This window comes from Nannobrachium achirus (assembly GCF_963921795.1).
Source record: "Nannobrachium achirus genome assembly, chromosome: 16".
Classification (NCBI taxonomy): domain Eukaryota; kingdom Metazoa; phylum Chordata; class Actinopteri; order Myctophiformes; family Myctophidae; genus Nannobrachium; species Nannobrachium achirus.
The window spans coordinates 48,351,483-48,376,714 of record NC_137823.1 but is presented as its reverse complement, the minus strand read 5'-3'; the positions used below and the strand labels follow the sequence as shown (position 1 = coordinate 48,376,714).

Here is a 25,232-nt window from a genome sequence, read left to right as displayed (position 1 = left end):
ACTAAGCTACATTTAAATAAAAACAAAACGAAAAACACATTCATTGAAAAAATAAAATAGTGGTTAGTTTTGCATTCAAATATAACCACTTCTGGCTGGGTAAAAGGAGTCCATCGTTGATCATACAATGTTTTCAGAGAAGAACCTTGTCATCTGATGCAGATTTCAGGGCCTCTGGTAAAAGCATGGATACATTTCTCCTGCATTTACATTTTGATGTGTGTATGCAGGCATGTACTGTATAGGGAAGTGAAGCTGTGATTCTCCCTCAGCCAGCTCAACAGAGTTGGAGGAGCCACTTCACCTCTTTAGTACAGAACAACAGCTTATTCAAATCCAGTGCACGGTTCTGATTTAACTCAATCAGTAGCACTTTTCTGATGATGATAAGCATACAGTAGGCGTCATTAGACATGTGCCTCATCATGACAGGACGCTGTGAATCTTGTTATGAGTGAAAGCTCTGGCACTTTTGAGAGGATCATCCTAAGAGTCTGTGTGTACTGTATGTGTGTGTTTCAGCGAGGAACACACGCACGCTTGGAGTATAAGGATTGATCATGCGCTCGAGTGTGTCAAGGTTTTCAAATCAAGGAGCGCAGCAGTATGCTTATCCCACTAAATTAATCTTTTCCCTTGTCGCAGATGCTTGCTTAATCAATAAGCAAAAGAGTATGCGTGCGTGCTGTTCATGATGAGTCGTGCTTCATTTATACTCCAACAGCTTTGTGTGGCAAAAATAGCTAATCTAGAAGTGTCGCGATGCAACGCTTTTGTGAGCTTATGGAAACGGCGATTTTCGGCATGGGACACCCCGTCACACGCCAAAATATAAAATCAGCCTTCAGTCTCACAAAATCTCCATTGACCACTGCACCGTGTATCCCTTCATCGTCCCCCAAATCCTCCTCCTCTACTGGAGATCTTCGATGATGGCTATCTCCCTCCGATTGGCAAAGTCCGGGCTGAGGCCGGAGGAGTTCAGGTAGAGGCTGCCGTTCCGGGAGAGAGAGCCGTGGATGGGGCTGACGGAGAGGGCCAGGCTGGGGTACGAGGGGTCCCTCTCCTCCCCGAAGTTGACTGACAGCGTCCTCCTGCCCGGGGTTATGGAGTCCTGGCTCATGGACGCGTTGATGCCGAGCTCGGACGACAGCTTGCGCTTGATGGAGGCGGCGCGCTGGAACTTGTCGTAGATGTCCACGCTGAGCCTCCGCCGCGTCTCCTTGAACTCGGCCGAAACGTTGGCCGACCACTCTGCCGCGTGGATCCGGAACTCCCCCACCTGGAGGAGGAGAGAGTGATGTCTGATGATGCATAGTCAAATCCATAGTGTCAATTGAACGCTAAATGCACACAATTGAACGCTAAATGCACTGAGTGTCAGTGGTGTAAAGCAATGTCAATGTTTTCAGGCCAAGGACCCCTTAGTTGAGAGAGAGATGAAGCAAGGACCCCCACAACCTTTTCATAGATTTCATAGTTTCATTGTTTGGCAGCACGAATCTGCACGATCATCAGTGTATTTTGGATTCATATCAATTTGTGTTTTCAGATATTTAACCACGTGAACCGTCAATACTTAATAAACTTGACCGATTAACCCCAGCGAGGGCCCCTGGACGATATTTTTTTTTTTAATGAATTTGAAAACTGGAAATGGGACATTCTGCATAAAGAGTATTTCTACTTTTTGTATTTCACGTACATTTTGATGCCAATACTTTTATACATTTTGAATTCCGGACTTTTACTTGTAACGGACTATGTATTTATATATCGCAGTATTGATACTTTTACTAAAGTAAAACATCTGAGTACTTTTTCCACCGCTGCTGAGTGTGTCCCTGCGTGTGCACGCGCGCGTGAGTGTGTGAGAGAGAGAGACTCTGCATAATGGATGAACTGTCATAAGTGCATGCTTTCTGGGCTTCTGCCCCCTCCTCCAGCCCACACGACTCTCTCCATCTCTCTGTGTTCCAACTCTCAGTAGAGCTCTCTGTCATGGCTGCCCCCCTAATGAGTCTGAGTCAAAGGGGTTGCACACTGCAGTCTGCCACCGTTATGTCACTGTTAACGGAATAATAATGAGGAATAATTAGGAATATGGGGCTGGTTTATGTGCGAGAGTGTCTTTCCTGCTTATTCCACCACATGCACATGTGTGTCTTTATGTGTGTGAGTATGGTGTGTGTGTGTGTGTGTGTGTGTGTGTGTGTGTGTGTGTGTGTGTGTGTGTGTGTGTAATACTGTATATCTGCCTGTGCATGTTTGCACACACGTGTGCACAGGGTATCTGTTTAGCACTCCACATCCACTCAAGTGCAATTAATGAACGTGACAACTCAGAAACGTGTCATATTACTCACCAGATGCCCCTGTTAACACCCCCCCCCCCCCTCCACCCACACGCCCTCCCCCCAAACATCTCTCAACCAGCGAGGTATTATTTACTCTACATGACATAGCAATGAGAGGCAGGTTCATTCATTTCTTTGATTTAAGGCCTGTGTAAGCTGGTTGGCGGTGTGTGGGGTATCACGCTCCCATCGCCAGGGGGCCGGCTGGTGTAATGACAGCTATAAACATTATGTACCGTGAATACCTGCAGCATGTTTACAGGTGGCATGAAGACATTTTCGCTCTGCTTGCATCTTTCACTGATCAGGAGTTTATGGTATATTAAGTCATTTAAAGGGGAAAAATACGTTTGTAGTAACTTCTAAAGGCTGACAACACGTACTGTGCTGCAGTCATGGCTGAGACACTCGTAGCGTAACCATTTTCGTTCTCCTATACATAATGCAAAGGGTCTGTTGGCCTGCTGTGTTGCTTTCTCATGTGTGCATTGTAGTTCTTAAAGAGGTGCATGAAGGCTATAGAGGGTATGCGTGTGACATCACTGTTGCTGGAAGTTATGTGGGAACGCCTACTGAGTGGCAAAAAAATTATCTCTGCCATTGACAACCCATGCATCCAAACAGAAAAGTCCTATCTGATTGTATTAAACAAAGTTAAACTCAGCAACATTGCAGCTGTACTGAAAGCTTGAATTATCCTCTTTCTATCTGCAAAGTTTTTGTTTCATAAACATCATATACATGTTAAGAACTACTTTCTGTCAAGAAATTCTGTGCAGGTGATTATTTTTCCAAGTGTCAGAGTGTGGAAGCACTCGTTTTCAACAACACAACATCCTGCTGCCTCCTGCATTATGTGCAGTTTAGAACAGGTGGTACGCAGGACCGTTGAGTGATTTGCAACTAGCACTTCCAAACTCCAATGCTCCATGCTGCGCAATGTTTTGCCACTCAGTCTAAATTAGGGGGGCGGGTTTCAGTGGACATGCATACCCTCTATTCTCATACTAAATTGTCATGATTTGTGTCATGTTCTGCCTCCCTGTGTTGTGTTTCTTGTTGTGTTCCCTGCTCTTTCTAGTTGTAGTTAGAATTTTACTTTACCTACTAGTTTTATTTCTATATTACCCTAGATACGGTTCTGTGAAAATCCCAGCAGATCAACAGTTTCAATAATACTCAGACTAGCCTGTTTGGCATCACCAACCATGCCATGTTCAAAGATTACAGCATCTTGGTCAAGAATGATTGCTTTAAATGTGCTTCATAAATAAAGTTTGATTTGATGAGTCTAAATGCACTGATACCCTCAGTTCTCTGTGTTCCCTGCCTTTGTTACTTTGTGTTCGGTTTGTCTCCTAGTTCCTATTGTTATATGTTATATATGTGTGTATAGTCCCTAGTACTCTCAGTGTATTATGTACTATTGTGTATTATTTATTTCATGTTCCCTGTTTTTTGTCCTATTCAAAGCTCTTGCATTTGGACTTTGTCCTGTACACGTGGGTCCTATACACTCTTTCCCAACTCACATTGTGACATAAATAGCCTATAGCTTCATCCTTTTACTGTTATAACAACAACAACATGCCTGAGAAAGGTTGAGTGTGACCAAAACGTTGCTCTGATTAATAAATAATCCTATGTGTACCTGGCAAGTGGCAGTGTGTGGGATAGCTTTTTGTCGATGTTCACTGTTGTATTTGCCAGTAACTATTGAATTTAACGGTAAAGGCCAACGTATGTTTTGTTTTTCAACATACAGTAAAAATCCAAAACCAAAAAAAGCATTTATCCTACTTAAGAGTTTGGTCCATCTTGTCAAAACAGAAGTTAAACCAATTACCAGATCCGTATTGATCAGCATAATTCATCTATGTAATGTACAATTTGAAGTGACAGACTTTCTGTGTCTCCCTTTCAGAATGCAAACAAGGTAATGCACATGGTCAAGGTCAGGGAAAGCATTTGCCTTCGATCTCATGAAGTTATGTTCTCTGTAGAGCTCTCTGTCATGGCTGCCCCCCTAATGAGTCTGAGTCAAAGGGGTTGCACACTGCAGTCTGCCACCGTTATGTCACTGTTAACGGAATAATAATGAGGAATAATTAGGAATATGGGGCTGGTTTATGTGCGAGAGTGTCTTTCCTGCTTATTCCACCACATGCACATGTGTGTCTTTATGTGTGTGTGTGTGTGTGTGTGTGTGTGTGTGTGTGTGTGTGTGTGTGTGTGTGTGTGTGTGTGTGTGTGTGTGTGTGTGTGTTTGTGTAATAATGTATATCTACAGTCAAATCACGCACAGATCAAACTCTAATTTGACTTGACAGTGTGATGGCTTTGAGCTGCATTTCAGCGTACCCTTATACAATGTGCTTTACAGTAAAGTAAAGCACATTTTAGTTTCTTTGAGAATGATCTAGACCTAGCTTGGTTCCAATGGACGATCAAACTCTGGATTTAGTATGAAAAGCAGCACCATAGACAGATGGCCAGGCGCATGAATCATTCCGTTCAAAGGGTGTGTGATTATTAATAATATAATGTAACTGAAAATGAATACAAGCAAACACAAGGAAAAATCAGGATGTTAATTTGGCTTTCACTGTTACTTTTATCACTCTGGATTTTCACGAGTGAGTACAGAGCTGAATCATGCAACCTTGACTACTTGTTTCACCACAGGCAAGATCCGTTTAGTTTAGTACAACATACCTCCTCCTTGGTTTTCTTGGAGATGGCCCGGAACCAGTCTCCGATCATACTGAGAACAGCAGCAAAGTAAGCCAGACCCACCAGGATCCAGAACCACACCACAGGCTTGTAGTAATCCAGATAATCAGGCGTCTCTGAACCACCTGCCCAAACCAACCAGAAGGGATTACACAACTGCATTACACAAACTCTGCCTGCATCGCGCATGATGTACAACAGCTAGCTTATCACTATGCGGCATGCATGCACATTGTGAGTGTAAACAAGAAAACAAGGAGAAAAACAATACATGAGTATGAGAGCGGAATTAAAGTACAAAATTAAAGAGAGGCTGAGTGAGAGACAGAATAGAATACAAATTAGGCTTAGTTATTGGGGTTTTTCACTGCCCAGCAGGCTCTCAGTGTGTTCACGTCAACAAGATCAAATGCAGCTGTGAGTCATGGTGTGTCTAAAACATCAGAAGGAAAGGCAAGCCCCCCTAAAGATGCAAGAACATGGCCTAACCTTTTTCTCCCGCCACAAAATCTCCAAAGCCTATAGTGGTGAGGGTGATGACCACAAAGTAGACGGACTCCAGTGTGCTCCAGCCTTCGATGTGCTTGAAGATGACGGCTGGCAGGGCGACAAAGGTGAGGCACCCAAACAGCAGGAAGAGCATTGTGGAGATGACGCGTATCTTCGTTTGGCTGACCTTCCACTTCTGTCGAGAATAGGAAGAGTGATTCATTGAACAAACAGGCGGCGATGCAAGAGGCGATTGAATGGTGAAGTCGGTGCATTCGGTTGGTTGAATTGGGGGTGGATTGATGATAGGGATTTGACAGAAACTGCACTCATCTGAGATCCCAATACTAATAGAAATGTAAAATGATGTTTGTTACGACTTTGGTAGAACCATGGGTTATCAAGGTTCAAGGTTTCTTATACTGTATTCATGGGTTGCATTTGTAGTCCTACAGCGGCTATGTTGAGGACCAACACAGGTGTTCTGATTGGCGTAGAACATTAGTTCTATGCCAATTAGACAATTGAAAAACCTGTGTTGGTAGGACTACAAATGCAACCCATGAATTGTGTATGGGCACGCTGAGGAAGTCTGTCACAGTTGAAACATTGGTTGCTTCTATTAAATAAATGATTTGCATCATGGCTGAGAGCTGAGCGGCCTCATTCTTGTCAAACATGGGTACATTAGAGCAACATTAATAATAACCAGTAAGACGCCTATGGGCGAAAAGGGACCTCGCCCCAAAAGGGCGAGGTCGCGCAGGACAGAATTCGCACAGGACGGAATTCATCTTCTCCTTATTTGCAAGTGTGATTCGAGTTGCGGTTGGTTTAAGTTGGACAACATATTTTTTACAAATATGGATATGACTGATGTCTGACATCATAGATGTCTTATGTTATAGACCAACAACTTATGTTATAGACCACCTGAGACTTACACAATATGTCCATATATGGGCTTAATATTGATGACATCAGGGGTCTCCATATATGGGCATACAAGGGACAAGGACGGAATGTGATGTCACAATGTGATGTCACAACAATGTGATGTCATAGGTACAGTAGCTATAGACATACAGTATATGGAGATCAGGGATCTCCATATATGGGCATACAAGGGACAAGGACAAGAACAATGTGATGTCACAACAGGTCAGCAGACATTGAGGCTTTACTCACTCACTCACGGACGTACGGACAAGATGTGGCGGTTTTCATAGTTAACTGCGACCTACGGTCGCAATACGGTCGCAATAATACTAAAATAACAATAACAACAATAAATAAATAAAAGTATTATGACAATGAAATGGATATATTTATTTTATTTTTTATTGTATTCCCTATTTTAAACTCTATGCCACAGAAATCGATACTCGATAGGTTACCATTGTTGGTGAAAACAAACAACATACAGCCGGTAGGTGAAATAGGGAAATAGCCTTTCTTCTTTCATTTGTTTTATTTAATAATCAATTCACAATTCTGTGATGAGTCACTTCCTCTGACCTGCAATTATGTCACATGAGGCAGGCAACCAAACCGAAGTGACATCATGTCATTAGTCAAGCAAGGAAAGCATTAAGCCCAACCTTGGGGGGCATAATAATATGGTATGTTTTATGGAAGATTATATAATTTGAATGACACAGTAATACTGTGTGTCAAAATGATTTTCATGCATCCACTGCTGAAAGATAAGACCCCAGTCAAATTGAATGTGATAGGAGGGCTACTGGCAGTTCTGTATGTGCCATGGTGGCGCTTGATACAGCATATTTTATACTCGATCTTGGCCTCTAAATAATTGAATAAGATATAGCATCTATGTCCCATTTGAGGGCTAAAGGTGAACATTTCACACACATCCATTATGTCACACTGGGAGCTCTCACCATATGGGCTCTGCATTAACCCAATTCAACTTAGTGCTCCTTGTTCATTTCATTTCATTTCATTTCATTTATTTTTGTTTCGCACATGTAGTGTACATTACAGTTATATTATACTTATACTCAGAATCTCAATATTTTACAGTACATGTGGGGCAGCGAATCAGCTGGGTTAGGCTGAAAATACTGAATTACCCTCACGGTAGCCTGTAGCCTCGCGTAGCCAGGCTTACTCATCTGCAAAGAGAAAAGCCTGGTCAAGACTATAGGCTGAAACGGCATGAAACGGTGCTACATCCGCCGGGAGAATTTCACCGGATGTTATTGTTTTTTCATATTCCCCGCTGGCGAAAAAAACGGTTCTACTTCTCCCGACCCATCGGTTGCGCGCGTAATAAACAATATCCAAACAAAAACATGGATTCTAACCAAAGAGTTAATTAAGAGTGAGTTAAGAGCAATCTTTATGTAAACGGACTGCAACACATGACGTAACTTCCGTTAACCGCAGCACTTCCGCCATTTCCGCCACTTCCGGTGTCTGTAGGTTCATGCCGTTTTCATCGGCTATTCTGACCAGGGTGCCCTCACGGGAGGAAATAGGTATCTATGATATGAACTTAGCTGCCCTCAACACTGTCTGCAGTGGTTCTCAAAGTGGATTCCAGGGACGTCACTCTGTGGGTTCCTTTAGGGGGGTTTACATTGACCCATACAAGTATTTAACTCTGACAGTGTACAAATGGAACCAAATGAACCGTAACATGTTCATTTGGTTCCATTTGTACAATGTCAGAGTTAAGGGGAGACCTTGAAATTTTTAAGTTTGAGAAACACTAGCCTAAAGCTACCAGACCTACAATCCCTTACAAACTACACTGGCCTTTTCCTGCTGTGCATTCCTCAGGTGACTGGCTTTTTCTGGAGCCCTACACATTTTGCGTTTTAAATAAGCTCAAGCTCAGTGCCTGAAGCCTGAAGGAAGCATGAAAGAGAGGAAAATCTCAGCTCACTGCTTCCCCCTTCCTATACAAACCCATTGTAACTTCAAACTCCATTTGAACCATGATAGATTCATGGAAAACACCCTTCCTTGGTGCTGGTGACTCATACTGCCCTCCTAATATGTGAGCTGGCTGTGTTTTTTCAATAGCTTTTTTAACATTTTTTTAATTATTCTTTAGGAAAATTAAAAACCAACTCACGTATTAGGAGGACAGTATGAGTCCCCAGAACCAAGGACGGGTGTTTTCGATGAATCTATCATGGTTAAAATGGAGTTTGAAGTTATAATGGGTTTATATAGGAAGGGGGCGTGTCTGATCAAATGGATCTCAAATATCTGAACTGAATCAAACAACGTAAACTGTCCCGGGTGCTCCCTAAAGCCTGATTAGAAGATAAAATGACCAAGCTTTTTTTTTTTTTTTATGAATTATCCCTTTAAAACGACGGCGGACCAAACGTTTGGATAAAAGACATAGTCAGTCCAGGCACCACTTCTGAGCCTCACAAAACTGCTGGAGACTAATTATTTCACAGCACTGTTATTACTATCACTAGCGTCCAACAGCTTCCAGTCTTAAGTTGGAGCCACATGTAACCATCAAGCCTCCCTAGGGAACATTGCAAAAAATAATGAATTCAGCTTTAGCCAGATAGATCCTTCAATTAGGCGGTGGAGTCCATTCAATGAATAATAGGGGCGGCACAACTAAGATAGCTCAGGCACTGTACGGAGATAAAAACACAACCTATACGTGTTCATTTTCACATCACGGAGGTGGACAGGAAAGGGCTGTTTCTGACAGACAGGGAGGATATCTTTTATTGACTTGAGTGTTGGGCAGCCGGTTCATTGCTCTGGTTCTCCAAGGCCCTGGACGTTCAGAAAAAGACTAATGACTAAATGTCACAGACAATCCTGCACATTTATAAGGCATATGTCAAGTTTGAGTTGTATGGTGCTTTCTAAGGCGTGTGTGGTGAGTTAGTACTCCCTGTGTGCCTGCCTATGTGTGAGCTGAAGTGTGTTTAATAAGCGCAGCAATACCATCCACACGAGGACCTCAAAAAGAAAAGCTGTCAGGCTCTAATAGTATGAGCTCAAATGGAAGTCATGTACAGTAGAACCAAAACCAAAGTACAGCCTCCCAAAGGCTGAAACAAGTGGTCTATTAAAGTCTGTTGACAAGGCAACTTGATATTCCCTTAATGCCTTTATATCTTCCCTTTATTGCTTGCCTTGCGTGAGTGTCACGCACCAAAAATGGCCGATCTACAGTACAACACGTCACAACAAGTATAAGAGCCAGTCTCCGCTGGGTTTTTGCTACTTTTGCTGAAAACGGCAAGGTTAACTCTGGCACCGTCTTGGAAACTTATATTATCACTGTTGTCGGGTGGAAGCCTTGTATGTCCAAAACCGTTTTTATTCACCATAAAAAAAAAGAAGATTTAAAATAGTGAAAATAGCCGATCTACAAGCACACAACGCCTCGCGGTGCGATCTTCTTATATTTTCACTCGTTTAGTGCGACGGTCTTGTATGATGAAGCAGGGCTTTACTTTTTACGAAAAAACAAATTTGAAAGTTGGAGATGACGTTATGCTGCCTCGGGTTCCAGTTACAACTTTCATGTTTGGATGGTCCAATCTGCTACTGTAATGTAATCTGTAATGTAATCATTTCGTCATTTACTGTAACCATTAGCTGAGCCAATTCTCAGGCAACGTTTTAACTTAAATGTGACTTTGTTATGGCGCCGCTGTGGACACACACAAACACAAAGACACACAGACACACTGTACAAACAAACAAACATGTAGATGTAGACAGACAGACAGACAGACAGACAGACAGTAGGGCTGGGCGAGATGACTTCATTTCAATTGCACGCACGCACACAAGCACGCACACATGTCGCACGCACACACACACACACACACACACACACACACACACACACACACACACACACACACACACACACACACACACACACACACACACACACACACACACACACACACACACACACACACACAAAGGGTCTCACCACGATCATCTTCTCTACTCTGGCAATCCCCTTCCCGAAGATGGTCCCCAGCTGGTCCCCGACGCCGGCCAGTAGGAATCCAAAGAGTGGGATTCCCAGGAGAGCGTAGATGATACAGAAGATCCTTCCACCCTCGGTGTGAGGAGAGATGTTCCCAAAGCCTGACAGAGAGACAATCACCCATTAACCACCTCACTAACAGAAACAACAGTCCAACGTCAGTTTCTCTGCTCACTGCGGCAGTGACAACATATGACTGACTAGTGGTAGAAAGTAACTAAGTACATTTACTCAAGTACTGTCAATAATTTGGGGAGACTCTTTGTGTCTCCTTAGGGCAGTGGTTCTCAACCTTTTCAGGCCGCAACCCCCAAAATAACAACCCCCACCCTGCACAAGCACTTGGAATTGTAGGAGTGGCATTACATTTGATTTGATCTAATCTATTCCATTGTGAAAATAGCCAATGTTCATTTTGAAGTTCATTTTGTATTTTTATTTCATTTAAATAAAACTTTTTGTCAATACTAGTTGTATTTAACTAAAACAACCTTTGCACAGAGCATCAACTACATATACAGTATAAGTAGACTGTAATATCACAGCAGCAGAGCGAGGGCCACAGACAGCCATGCAGCTGTGAACGTCTGCAGTTAGATGAAAAGATGGAAACTAGAGTCACGTACGGTGCAGACAGCGCTGCATTTATTATTCACACCTTTACTCCTGGATCTCATTCAGCCAGAGGCCCACATTGGCAAGACCTGAGACCCGGGGACGGCCGAAAATCTAAATATTAGGGAAATAAACTCAGGATCTCTGACAGAACTATTTGTGAGAGCATCTGTGTTCCATTATTTAACATCTTCATAATGGCACGTCCGCATAATGACCTCCGCCAACTTCCTTTATTACAAGCAGTCATTGTTGAAGGGTCCGGACTGGCAGGGAAATGTCTAATGGCTTCCTGGTCTCACAGACTAGTCAGGTGCCTTAAATGTCACAGCTACTGTTACCAATCAAGCCTCACTAATGACCTTATTAGAACAATGGTCAACTCTGGATGTGGAATTATAGTTCAGAGACCTCCGAGGAACCCTGAGAGCACAGGATAAGAAAGCACCGACTCTCTCTCTCTCTCCAGCGGTGGAAAGTAACTAAGTACATTTACTTAAAGGCCCGCTGACACGCCCTGAAATTATAATAGTATGATACAGTAGGTCACGTGGTCTCTCTGAAAACGGTCTGAAACAGTCTGAAACTCATGTCACAGTGTAATCTGCCACTCGCCCCCCAACAACAGCTGACCAGTACAGTTAGTAGTCTAAGTACAGTCAATTAATTTGATTGGCTTATAACTGTGCATTGACATCATAAAAATATTAACTCATATTTTAAGATTACTTTTTAAAGTGACAGTACCCCTTTAGGTGACAGTACCCCTTTAAGTACTGTACTTCAGTACAATTTTGAGATATTTGTACTTTACTTGAGCATTTCCAATTTCCAATACTTTTACTTCTACTCCACTACATCTCGGATCCAAATGTTGTACTTTGACTCCACTACAATTATTTGAATACTTTAGTTACTAGTTACTTTGCAGATACAAATTATAATATTATAAAACATACATTAACCACTTTAGCCCTATTCTATTCACGTTATTTTGGCTTACTTTCTAATATTTTTGAAACCAGTGGTTCCCAAATCTTTTCATATCAAGGACCCCAGATAACATATTTGTCCACAGTCGCAGACCCCCATCTGAAAATATGTAGTGCCAGGGACCTCCACACAGATTTATGTTGTTAAAATGTTTCAAAAATATTCAAAAAATGTTTTCCCTCAATATCTTTTAAATAGCAAATATACAAGCTCACAATGTGTCGCAATGTGACACATTGTGAGCTTGCTGATCTGCTATTTTCAAATGTGAATGTAAAGTAGTATAGCCTACAGTAGTTGCTTCTGTTGGGCTTATTTCTTTGGCAAAATCTGGCAACAAACTATTCCATGTCACTTCCTTACTTGGGAGGAAGTGAAAATATGTTTATGAAGCAGCACACAAATAAAAATGCTCCAGCGCCCTCTGTAAAAGGAAAATGGCAGCCTCCATAGAATGGCCAGGAATATGGTGAATACCACGGCTATTTTCAATTGCCAATACTTTTGTACTTTTACTCAAGTAGTAGGCTACTTTTTCCACCACTGTCTGATACTTAAATCAATATTTAAATAACCAGCACCCAGCCTAGAAGGTCTGGGATGTGCATGGCTTCTGCCCTTTTCGATTCAACTTCAAGTCATACGTTACAACGCACAGAAAACTGAATTAATTAAACACAGAATCTCATTCATAGCATAACATCACTTGGACATGTATAATTTATGATATATACGAGGTCATGCAGTGAATCACATGTACTGTAGCAATCCATCATGACTATATTCTCTCTATCTCTCCGAGGTTTAAATGTAACTGTTGAAGACAATAAAAGCTTAATGGCTGTCCCTTCTAAGCAATTACGAAATGCTGTGATCAAGGAATGGCTATACGTGCTATTTAAGCACGCCACTTCATTAGCCTCTGCTATACGGACCTGTGCTCTGTTGGTTTTAATTAGATCTTTTTTTCCTGCCTTGGGGCGAAAGCAATATGTCGCTGTCGGGTGGTAACCTTGTATGTTCAAAACCATTCCTTTTTTAATGTTACATAAAAACACTTTGAAGCTGTGAAAATAGCCACCCGTTTCGACCGTTATCATACCATTTCTTGGGCGATTATCACTTCTTATCAGCCGATTGTAATGGGCCAGGAGGGCCATGCTCTGCTGACTGAGTCGGTCAGAGTGTTAGTGTGCATGCACCGACACATTTTGACTTGAATAGTTAGCTCCCCTCAGTGGGAGGCGAACCCGGTCCATAGTGATAGTAGCCACCTTGCTTTACTCAGTGAGCTAGAGCTACCTAGCGACTGGCCAAACCTCCTTTTTTAATGTTATCTTCGACAATGTGTATACTGGGGGACGAAGATTATACTATTCTGTCCATAACGGCACATAACTTGGTAACGGCTCATGCAACGTTCGCTCGGCAGGGGCCTCGCGTGGCTCATCGTTGCCTGAGATGGCACGCCTCCGTCGTGGATCATGTGGCGTGAGCAGTAGCGTCGGGTGGCTGGGAAACACAAGGTTCCAACTCAATTCCCTTTTTTTTCTTTGACCACTAGAAGGTGCAATTACAGCCTACTGAGTCGGCAGATCATGTCGATACTAATGGGCTGATGACAGCCTACTGAGTCGGCAGTCGGCAGAGCATGGCCCTTCTGGCCCATTACAATGGGCTGATAATACGTGATAATCTGCCATTATATGGCATTATACATCCGACACGGGTGCACCAGCAGATCTACAAGCTCACCATGCTTCACAATGCAACGTGTAGTGAGCTTGTTGATCTGCTATTTTCCACCAAATTTGAGTGACACTCCTGTATGATGAAGTAGGGGAGTGGTTTTCAACCAGTGACCCGGGGACCACCAGTGGTCCTTGAGGGGGTTCCAGGTGGTCCCCAGCTAAATGATGGAGAGTTGGTAACCAAATGGACCCATATAGATCATTAACTATTGAGAGCGTAAAATGAAACCAAATGGACCCGTAAGAGCTAAATTATTGTTAAACATCTGCATTACTTAATTTGAAATAAGTCTACACAATTAGAGAACACAGAAGAATTGTTATTTTGATCAACATTTGCCTGTTGTCTCTCCTATCTCTAACATATCAATACAGCAGGGAATTGTGGACACAATCTTCTAAGTTTCGGATCTGAGAGGCTAAATCTCGTCAAATGGTGGTCCTTGACTCAAATGCCGAATAAATAATGGCTCTTGATGTGAAATGGATTGAAAACCACTGAAGTAGGCTGTTCGTTTAAAAAGCTGAAATGCGGTATGGATGGACATACGAGGTTTCTGCACGACAGCGACAACATTTCCTAGGTAATACTAGGAATGAAATCCCCACAGCTCAGTACTGTACTGTACATGAATAACAAACCCTACTATACATCAACAGATTCCTGTACTTTAATGGACAGACTCCATACAGGTCTGTTTCGATCTCCAGTGTATAAGAGACACACAGGCTTCAGAGGAAGCGCGGACTGAAAGAGACTTAATTAAGGTTCCCGAGGGGCAACACAGTACAATCAATTGCTACAGGTACAGATAGCTGGAAGCCACAAACACAATCGATAGCTGTTCCACTTCACTTCCTGGATAAACTGTACTGTATTCATGGCATTGATGCATCGAATTATGCTGTGGGTCTCCACATAGAGTAGCCATATATACGCCACCCCAGACATTGCAATTATGCCAGCATTAATATTTGAACATTCTGGCATCTGGCTCAGCCACTGGTGGAAGTGAATAACACCTAAAACAACCTGAAGAATAGAGAGAGAGACATGGGCACGAATGAGCTCCACCACTGATTTTGCTCATATTAACCCTAGGAAGTATTATGTAGTTTTTTAGTGCATTCAATACATTCCATAGGGCTGGACCACACATGGACAAATCACATCATCAACTTGTGATGGGCGTTGTCCCCATTGAGTAAAATAGTTTCTAAAATACATTTATTTGTTCAGGTGTTTGAATGTTTAAAGCCATATAAGGCTTATCAGCCAGGGATCCTTTAAAAAAAATGATTGTCAAAAGATTTTCAAAACAACTTTAGGATTTCTATAAAAAACAGATGATAAACAAGCTCACATCACATCGCATGCCGTTGTACGCTTGTACATCTGCTATTTTTGAAAATATCCACTTATACTGTAGGCCAATGACATGATCAAACCAGGGTTAAACATAACTACGAACCCTATGGTGCCGATATTCTGGGGGCGAACATTTGGAGAAAATAGCAGATCTGCAATTCACAACGTGTCATGTTGTGACGTAAGCTGGTAGATCAGATGTTTTCTGCAAAGAGATTTGGTGTAGAGGGGAAAAAAGGAGGGGATCACGTAGCCATGGTCAACAAAGTATGCAGGGTTTGATTGACTGATTGAATAATAGAAATTTGCATAGGAAAAGGTACAGTACAGTTAAAGTAAGTGGTTAAAGTTATATTATGTTGCTGAATACAGAAATAAATGCTTTCACACAATGAAGATGAATTCAGTTGAATAGTGAGGTGAACAATAATGAACCCACCGGTTGGTCTCTTTCATCTAATAACTAATAAAGAATAGATGACTGTTTGTCTGTAAGAACATCAGAACCACTAACAGGAGAAGATCCTTCACCAAATAGACAAAATTACAATCTTTTCAAAACACTAGCATCGTGATTACTCATTGTGTGCATTAGCCAGCAGAATTAAAAGAAAAACTACTGAGGGCAACGCTCCCCCCCCCCCTTTTTTTTTTTTGCATAAAACAAAGTAGGCAAAACTCCAGGAGAGTTCATTACAGTATGTCTGCTTCATCATAGTAGCAAGAGTTTAGTCAAACCTCCATGGCTTGATGTATTAGAAAAGTGCCAATATCTCCAGATAACGTCTCTGTAAAAGTACTACCATATGTCACTCCACTTTACAATTAATGATTAACAACTCTGTTAAATGCCTTTGAATAATAATGTTTTAACTAGAACGATGCATTTGGAAATTGCAAATGTATACGGTGATCCCTGATGTCATTATTGGAAAGCCCATACTGTATATGGACATACTGTGTCAGTTTCATGTGGTTTATGATGTCAGATATCTATGATGCCAGCCATCTCCATATTTGGGAAAAGTTTAATTTTTAATTAAAGTCAATGGAAACTAATTCATGAATACATTTATATAAATTAAACTATATAACGTATCTCTTAGCAAAATGGACGCATGCGTGTCCCGATGAAGCCGGTGGATTTGACACATGGCCTAAGTGCGTGCCACCAGAAATGTGGGAGGAGTAGCGTGGCAAAATAAAGTTTACTTACGAGACGATGGAAGATGGAATAAAGTCAAACAAGTATAGTCTGGTTGCCTACAGATGCAACCACACTAATAACATTTCTGTTGACAATTAACCAAAAACAGATGTCTAAAAACACCCCAAAAGGGCAGAATAGACAGTTTATTGCACTTAATAAACAAAGACCTGTGTGCTGCTCTATGGTACTATGACTGCAGCACGCCACACCAGTACCAATACCCCAAGGTATAGCACTCCCTCTCATGTATTACTGATCAAATATCAGTACATACGAAGGAAAGAACCATAAATAACTAATGTAATACCAGGGAACACTGACCTGGTGGCCAACAGCAGCTCAAACAAAGAAAAAGATTTCTAGCTTTCCTACAGAAAACCACCGCAGTACCAGAGCATAATAAGAACACACTGGAACCCATGTACGCAAGGTACAAGAGATATGGACAACTAATTACCCACATTTTATACACAAGCCAACAAAAATCTCACCAACAAGAGCAGAACACTCATTTGCCAACGAGGAAGCAAAAACACAGAGATTGTGAAAATGAGCTTTCACAGGAATCCTGGGGAGCAAAGTCTAATGGCCCGATGAGAAGAAACACTCTGCCTGCTGACAAGGATCAGATGAGCTATCAGAGTAACTGTGGCCGTGTGTGTGCGGGCGTGTGTGTGTGTGAATCCATTCCACTTTTCCTTTGCAACTACACTCTTTCAGCTGGAGCTGGCACAGAGTGAGAGTGGAGATGGAGATGGAGGGGAAAGGGAGAATGGAGTGAATTAATGTAATGCGGCCTGCAGCCTCACATCCTCTACTGAGGCGGATGACAAGCTCTTTATCATTCTGCATCTAAGTGGCCAGACAAGAACGCATGCTAAGAACGAAAGTTATTTGGAAGAAACTCATCCACCAAACAAATTAAATGGCTGACGAGTTTGTCTGGGTGCAAAGAAACCAAAACAGAGCGTAAAATCAGCGACAGTTCAAAGAATTGTTACATAATTGTTGTGTTCATATAGTATGCATATGCACTACTGACTGGGTTATGACTGAGCCGCTAGGGGGGTGTAGAGTGGTGTAGAGGAAAGGAAGTAAGGAGAGAGGCGGGAGGAAGTATGCATGGCTGTTGTATACATATGAGTGAGAAGTAAATAAGGATATGGGTGTGATGATTATTGCCGGGCAATCGTCGTTGCCTGATGTTGAATATTGAAGGCAATGTCTTGCATACTTACATAATAATCTCTCTTTATATGCTGTATATACTATACCAGTGGAGATACCAGTAGACGGGACCCAAACTAGTGAAAATAGCAGATCTACAAGCACAAAACGGGTTGCTTTTCACTACTTCTTAATTATATATTTTTTTTATATTAATGGAATTTGTTTGTTTTTTGTTTTTAGAATGTATAATGTTATAGCTATATTTATTTTTTGCAGGTTCTTGACAGTGTGCAGGCCTCTTCTTTGATTTTATTATCAGAGATACCCTATAAATAGATTTATATATATATATATATATATATATATATACATATATATATATATATATATATATATATATATACCAGTAAGACTCCCTAATCGGGAGATAAGCGACCGTTGGTCGCTTATCTCCACAAATAGGCCAAAAGTTTGTTTTACCAATTATTACACTCTATGTGAACATTTACATCAACAAATCCCAAGTACTATGCAGAACGACCCATTTCAAGTTTTTAATGTACAACAATATTTAGAAAATAGGTCTACAAGCTGACAGTCCTCGTCCCTTATATTCCCATAGGTTATATGGAGATCTCAGTGTTTGTCAGTCCTTGTTCATTTATGCCCATATATGGACATCTCTATATCTACTGTAACAGTCCTTGTCCCTTTATGCCCATATATGGAGATCTCTTAACTGTAAGTCCTTGTCCCTTTTATGCCCATATATGGATATTCCTGATGTCATCAGTATATGAACATATATGGGCTTTCTGATATGCCCATATATGGAGATCTCTTAACTGTAAGCCCTTGTCCCTTTTATGCCCATATATGGATATCCCTGATGTCATCCGTATATGCCCATATATGGGCTTTCTAATATGCCCATATATGGAGATCTCTGTATCTCCATATATGGGTATAAAAGGATACTTCAGGTCTGACATCAGGTTTGTTTATATTGGGTTGCTAGGTTTGACATCACAAACTCTATGGGCCATCTGACCTAGAAATCTATATTTGGGCATAGATGACTCATCGTGACCTCATCACACGTCGACCGCACGTGTGACCGACGGACGGCCGGTGGAGGTTTTCATACTAAACTGCGACCTTACGGTCGCAATAAAATCCCGACCCAGTGTACAATACTGTAAATATACATTGCTAGCATATAGAGAGGATATTACTCTTACCGATGGTGGTGATGACGGTGCCGGCGAAGAAAAAGGAGGAGCTGAGGTCCCATAGACTGGTGCTATTGGATACATTTCCTGTTGGGTTTACACCTGCGCGGACCGCTGAAACCACTTGCTGGAAAGGACAGGGAAAGGATTTAACATTTAAACACAGATATTAACACGCACGCACGCACGCACGCACGCACGCACGCACGCACGCACGCACGCACACACACACACACACACACACACACACACACACACACACACACACACACACACACACACACACACACACACACACACACACACACACGTACACAGTGAGAAAGCATAACAACGCATTGCATACATTTGAAATGGTGAAGTCTTATAATGTCATGTAAAGGTGGCTCTCCGCCAAACAGACTGCTTCAGACTAATACGGACTGGCAGGCGAGTCCAACTTTGGATGATGTCGGATTTTCAGGTGTCCAAAAGTTAAGTTCTAGAAAAAGTGCTCATCGGAGCACAGGATTCCTCCAGGTCAGGTAGGTTATTGTGGGCCAGCAATGTTTGGAATTCAGTCATTATAGAGGTGAGTGATATCTATAGAAGTTGAGGGATTCATGTTGATGAAGTTATTACCAATAAGGATGAACTAGAAGTGTGGTTGCCCTGACGCGAGTCACAAGGAATCCGCTGGGAAATGTATTTGTCTGTCCCTTTCATGCCCATATATGGATATCTCTGTATCTGTCAGTCCGTGTCCCTATTTAATCAGTGCTAACCATTCCATCCATGTCCCTTTTATGCCCTGATGTCATCAATATTATGCCCATATCTTGGAATGCCCATATATGGACATACTGATACCCGATTTGGGTGATGATACCGAATAATAATAGTAATAAAGAATCGGCCTCCTGGTGACGCTATAATAAGCCAATGTGAAAAGGATGGCATTTCTTCCTTGGCCCAGGGGGAATGTGCATGCGAATCGGACGCTGCATTCATGATTAGAGGCATTTTGTTCAAAACGTGCCACACCTGAAAACTTTAGATGTCAATCTTAGGCAATCAGGATGGAATATGAAAAATCTAACTATTGAGATAATGTGCACCGATTCGAAAAAGAGGTTTTCAAAAAATATGACTCCTGGTGGTGCATTATAAGGCTGATGTGAATATGTCATATTATGATACTGTACATCACATGGTCTCTATAAACAGTCTGAAAACAGAGGGCGGGATGTATCACAGATTGAGATTGATTGGCATTTTCTCTGAATTCGCCTCTCGCACTGGCATCAAACAGAGCAGGAAAATAAGAACGTAACCTCAACATAATTTGTCTTTTATTTGTAAATCTGTGTATATAAAATATATATTGCCCTTCTAATACCTTAGTTACCACAACATTGTTCATGTGAACTAGTTTTTTTATGCTTATTCATTGTAATTATAAAAATCACTTTGTTCATTTCGCGCACTGGGTCTCCGATCCGGCGATGTCCCCATGAAACGATTTCCCCCACAAGTCTCCTCTTCTCAGCAAGCCTGCTCTGCCCATGCTGAGAGAGGCTGCTACAGCCGGCCAGGACATCCAGGGCACTAAATCACCATAATGATTCTCATCATTTCAACAAATAAGCATAAACAAACTGCTTCATATTCAACGATATTGATGTAACTAAGAGATTTGAGCATATTTATATGCACAGATTTACAAATGAAATACATTTTCATGTAAACCCATTTCCTGGTTCAGTAGTGCGAGCGAGGCGAGCAGGGAGAGACGAAACGCTTCGCTTCTCTCTGTGGTGGGAGGAGCCGTAGGGACAATACAGTACAGTAGATAAGAGTTACATTATGAATGCAGGGGGGTACTTACATTATGATATAAAATATACCCCCTGGCCAAGAAAAATCCTATTTCCTATATTCGATTTCGGAACAAATCCTATCAGATAAATCCTATAAGAACAATCCAATAGAATTTTTTGACTATGGCCCCAGGCGCTGCATGTCATCATCATCATATCAGCTAATCAGATTGACTGATTACCCACATGCTTTGAATGTCACAATCACTTTAAGGCTACCGAATGTCCTGAGGTGGGTTCATGAATATTAGTGGAAATCACTGAATAATCAATTGTGCCAAATGTCAGCTCTCTTGAGAGAAAAGAAGACAGCAGAGCCAGAACAAATTAACAAAACAAAAGAAAAAGGAAACACCTTTACAAATACTGGGGCTGGAAGGCTGACTAATCAATCTTTTCCGGACTAAAAGAAGAATAAAAGTCACACTTATGCATGGGTAACTGGTATGTAATTACAGCAAAACATGGCAGGTGGTTACACTGTACTGATTAGTCTGGCCTGAGCAAATGGTTGGCAGTGTGTGTGTGTGTGTGTGTGTGTGTGTGTGTGTGTGTGTGTGTGTGTGTGTGTGTGTGTGTGTGTGTAGGGCTGTCACGATATGACATTTTACAGGACGATTAATTGTCACTCAAATAATTGGCGATTAACGATTTAATTGTGTTTTTGTCGTTGATAATTACATTTCTGTTTGGCTTTTAGGCTTTGAAATTGCACATGGCAGATACGACACATAACCTAAACACACAAATACATTACTGACATATTTGACAACTTACTACTTAAAAAATAACATTGATAGTGGAAATAGCCGATCTACAAGCTCACAACGCGTCGCGATGCGACGCGTTGTGAGCTTGTAGATCGGCTATTTCCACTATTTCTGACATTTTTCAACAATTATGACGATTATGACAAAATAATTGCGATAATGTCAAATAATCACGATTAGACGATTATGTAATAATTGTGACAGCCCTATGTGTGTGTGTGTGTGTGTGTGTGTGTGTGTGTGTGTGTGTGTGTGTGTGTGTGTGTGTGTGTGTGTGTGTGTGTGTGTGTGTGTGTGCGTGCGTACGTGCGCGTGTTTGTGTCTCCTGGCGAACAGGCCCAGTGGAGCGTGACTACCTAAATACCAGACAGGCAGCATGGGGCAGCAGCAGGGCAGTGTGTGCACACACTCAGACCTCTACTCTTTATCACAGGAGTGTCTCCTGAGTGAAGCCGTCAGCAGGAGGCAGAACACACACGCACGCACTCACAAACACAAACACACGTGCAAGCACACACACACACACACACACACACACACACACACACACACATACACGTTGTATGCCCATTGTGTCCTAACTAAGGCAGTGGTTTTCTCAACCTTTTCAAACCGCGACTCCCAAAATAATCATATTTTAACTGGGGACTTCCCATCCTGATGAGCACTAAGAGTGGAGGCATTACATTTTGTATAACGCGGTTCTATTGTGAAAATAGCCGATCTATATGCTCACAACGCCTCGCAACTATTTTCACAATTTCTGCCTCTAATATTTGACAATTTGGCCAATGTTTAATTTGTCACTTTAGAGGTACTAAAAAGTCCTTAAATTGTCACTTTAGAAGTGTGCAGATACCCTCTATACACTTAAACCTTATGTTGGTTTGTTTACTGTTGAGTGAGAAAACAATGTTGCACATTAAGTTAATCATCTGGGGAGCCCCCAAAATAATTTGGGGACCCCCCTGGGGGTCCCGACCCACAGGCTGAGAACCACTGTCCTAAGGAAAGGTGCAGGGAATAAAGCTGCCATGGGTATGTACAGACACATACTGTACATACACTCACAATACATCCACAATACACACACACAACCCAGAGGCTTGTTCAGTCAGTGTGTGACCAAACAAAACAAGCATTTCCTCTGAAGGCTCAAACAGTGACCTTACAGTATGCTGCACTCACACTAGCAGCAACAAAGCAACAGACTACAAGCTATTCAGTGGAAGCCAGCGGCTGCAAACCGATGGCATTGGAGTCGCCCACTGGCGAGTGTTGAATTAACCCGTACTTAAGAATACTTATTCTTGTTCCGTCCTAAATCGACGGTTATTTCCTTTTATAACAAAGGATTATTACTGCTTGTTCAGGCCTCCGCCGAAGCAAGCGTGGCATAGCATTAGCCGTTAGCTTGTTAGCTCGTCTGCTATTGTTAACGTTAGCTACACTGCTCACCGCTTGTTCAGGCCCTGCCCGAATCAAGCGTGGCCTAGCATTAGCCGTTAGCTTGTTAGCTCGTCTGCTTCTGGTTAACTCTATCTACAGTGCTTCGCCATGGATCCTCTGGCCTTCCTGCCGAGGCAATGTCCAGGCTGTCCAGGACTCATCGACGGACAGGATCTTCACCTTCTCTGTGTCGGCTGCATGGGCGTTGCACACGCCTTCTCTGCACTGAGTCCTCAGGGGAGAGCAGGACCTTTCTGTGACTGCTGCGTGGCCTACGACCACGATGTACTGATACACCGGTTCTACCTAGCCAGGGCAGGCCTCGGGGCCTGCGCTCCACCAGGTGGGTCCACTGCTCTCAACCCTACAGCCCAGTCTTTCCTTCCCCAGGCGGCCCGCACCGTTGGTCAAGGTGCGGCGCTGCCTTCCGGAGATCCGCTTGGCAATCAGCGCGCCATTCCAAGTCAAGATGGCGCCGTGCTACATGAGACACCGCCTGCCGCGCAACCGACCGCAGCTAGCTCCACTGTCACTGGAGCTGGCGGGTCTGGTGAAGTCGCCGCTAAGAAGGCGACCAAGAAGGCTAACATCCAGAAATCTCCGGTAGCCTTTTCCCCTTCGGGCGCGGTGCCCAAAAAGAAACGCTTGGATGTGACCGTCGGGGACGTCCCCCTCGACGTGAGCATCACCAAAACAGTCCAGACCTTCAGGCGAGAGTCGGACCTGAGCTCCTGTCAGAGCGAGGGTTCTGGTTCTGAATACTCTGGATACACGGCCGAGGAGGAGGAGGACTCCGTCGAGGACGAGGGTTCTCGACTCACGGTCACTGTGAAAGGTAATGCCCCTGCGGCTCCAGCACGTCAACTGGACGCCGCAGGGAGCTCCCAGGCCTCCTCAGGCACCACTGCCCCTCCACCCGCCAGTCAAGCGAGTGAAGCGGGAGCAGAGGACGTCGATTCTGCAGCAGAAATGCTGGATCATCTCACGGTCTACATGAGAGCTCTGGCCAGAGTTGGAGAGGAGTTGCCACCTCCTCTCCCCTCTGAAGAGGCCGAGGATGATGACGAAATGCCCGGGCAGGAGCCTTCGGTTCCCGCCCCGTATGTCCTCTCCAGGCTGCCGCTGGTGAAAGGTTTCACCAAGGCCCTCCATTCCTCATGGAAGACACATAAAGACCCCAGGAAGCTGCCTTTTTCTGTGTTGGATTTGGTGGGCGGTGCGGAGGCAGGCATGTCCACCTGCCCTAACCTGGACCACCTGTTGGCACAATCTTTTCTGAGTTCCGTCAGACCCCAGTACAAAGATGTAGGCACAGCTAAAAACGGGCCGTTTGTTGGCCCCGTCGGCACCAACCCGCCGGGGTTCACTGTCCTGGAGGACAAGCTGCAGTCGGACAGGGCTCGTAACGCCTACCGGTCCGCTGCTCTGGCCGCTAAGGACCTGAATCTGATCCAGCTCTTGCTCGCTTCCACCAAGGACCTGGTCAAAGGTCTGCCCACGGGGGAGCACACAGCTGAACTGAACACTCTATTTGACATCATGCTGAAGGTCAATTGGCATGCGGTTAAGTGGATGGGCAGGTCCATGGACTACAACCTCCAGTCTGAGAGAGCCCGCTGGCTCGACTATGTCGACCTCGAGCCTAAGAGGGACGTGGGCGAGAAGCCTCTAGGTCCTCGCGGGGAGATGTACAAGTCTCTCATAAACATGGAGAACAGTCCCACCACCCTCATGGGTGGGGGCTTGGAGCTGCTGCAGGGTAGAGTTACCTTCTTCAAGGCGGCTAAGGACATCGTCGAGTCCACCACAGTGCCACAGGATGAACCGCAGCAAGCTAGGAGGACGTCCCGCTCCTCCCGCGCCAAGGAAAGGGGCCGCTCTGCTTCTTTTAAGAAGCACTCGTCTTCCTCCAGGGGAGCCTCTGCAGCCAGGGCGCCTGACAGGCCCCGCAGCAAGGCTGTGGTTCCCGAGCGCGCTCAGCCGCGCCGCCCGTCCAAGGATGGCAGGCAGCAGTCTTCATACCGCGGTGGCCGCGGTAGGGGACAGCGCAAATGACACTTTGAAGAGGGGAATTGTGCTGGGGCGGGGGTCCGAGGTGTCTCTCGGTCCCCCTCCCCCCAAACGAGGGCGTTTTTCGGTACCCCGTGTCGGGGAAATGAAAATGTTGATTTTGATGCCTCCTGTGTCGACAATAAACATGTTGAAAGAGCAAAGT

At 43.4% G+C, this 25,232-nt stretch overlaps 1 protein-coding gene across 1 annotated transcript in view; it reads right to left on the bottom strand.

Moving 5' to 3' along the window:
* Window positions 1–913: 913 nt before the first annotated feature.
* Window positions 914–25,232, bottom strand: part of LOC308301095 (potassium channel subfamily K member 2-like) — a gene marked incomplete at both ends in the record, with an annotated part of 50,581 nt that continues 26,262 nt past the window's right edge. The window contains 5 exons of the mRNA XM_080744993.1: window positions 914–1,282; window positions 5,073–5,215; window positions 5,580–5,775; window positions 10,540–10,700; window positions 18,949–19,066. Of these exons, the coding sequence (XP_080601119.1) occupies window positions 914–1,282; window positions 5,073–5,215; window positions 5,580–5,775; window positions 10,540–10,700; window positions 18,949–19,066 (987 nt within the window). The remainder of the gene's footprint in view (window positions 1,283–5,072; window positions 5,216–5,579; window positions 5,776–10,539; window positions 10,701–18,948; window positions 19,067–25,232) is intronic.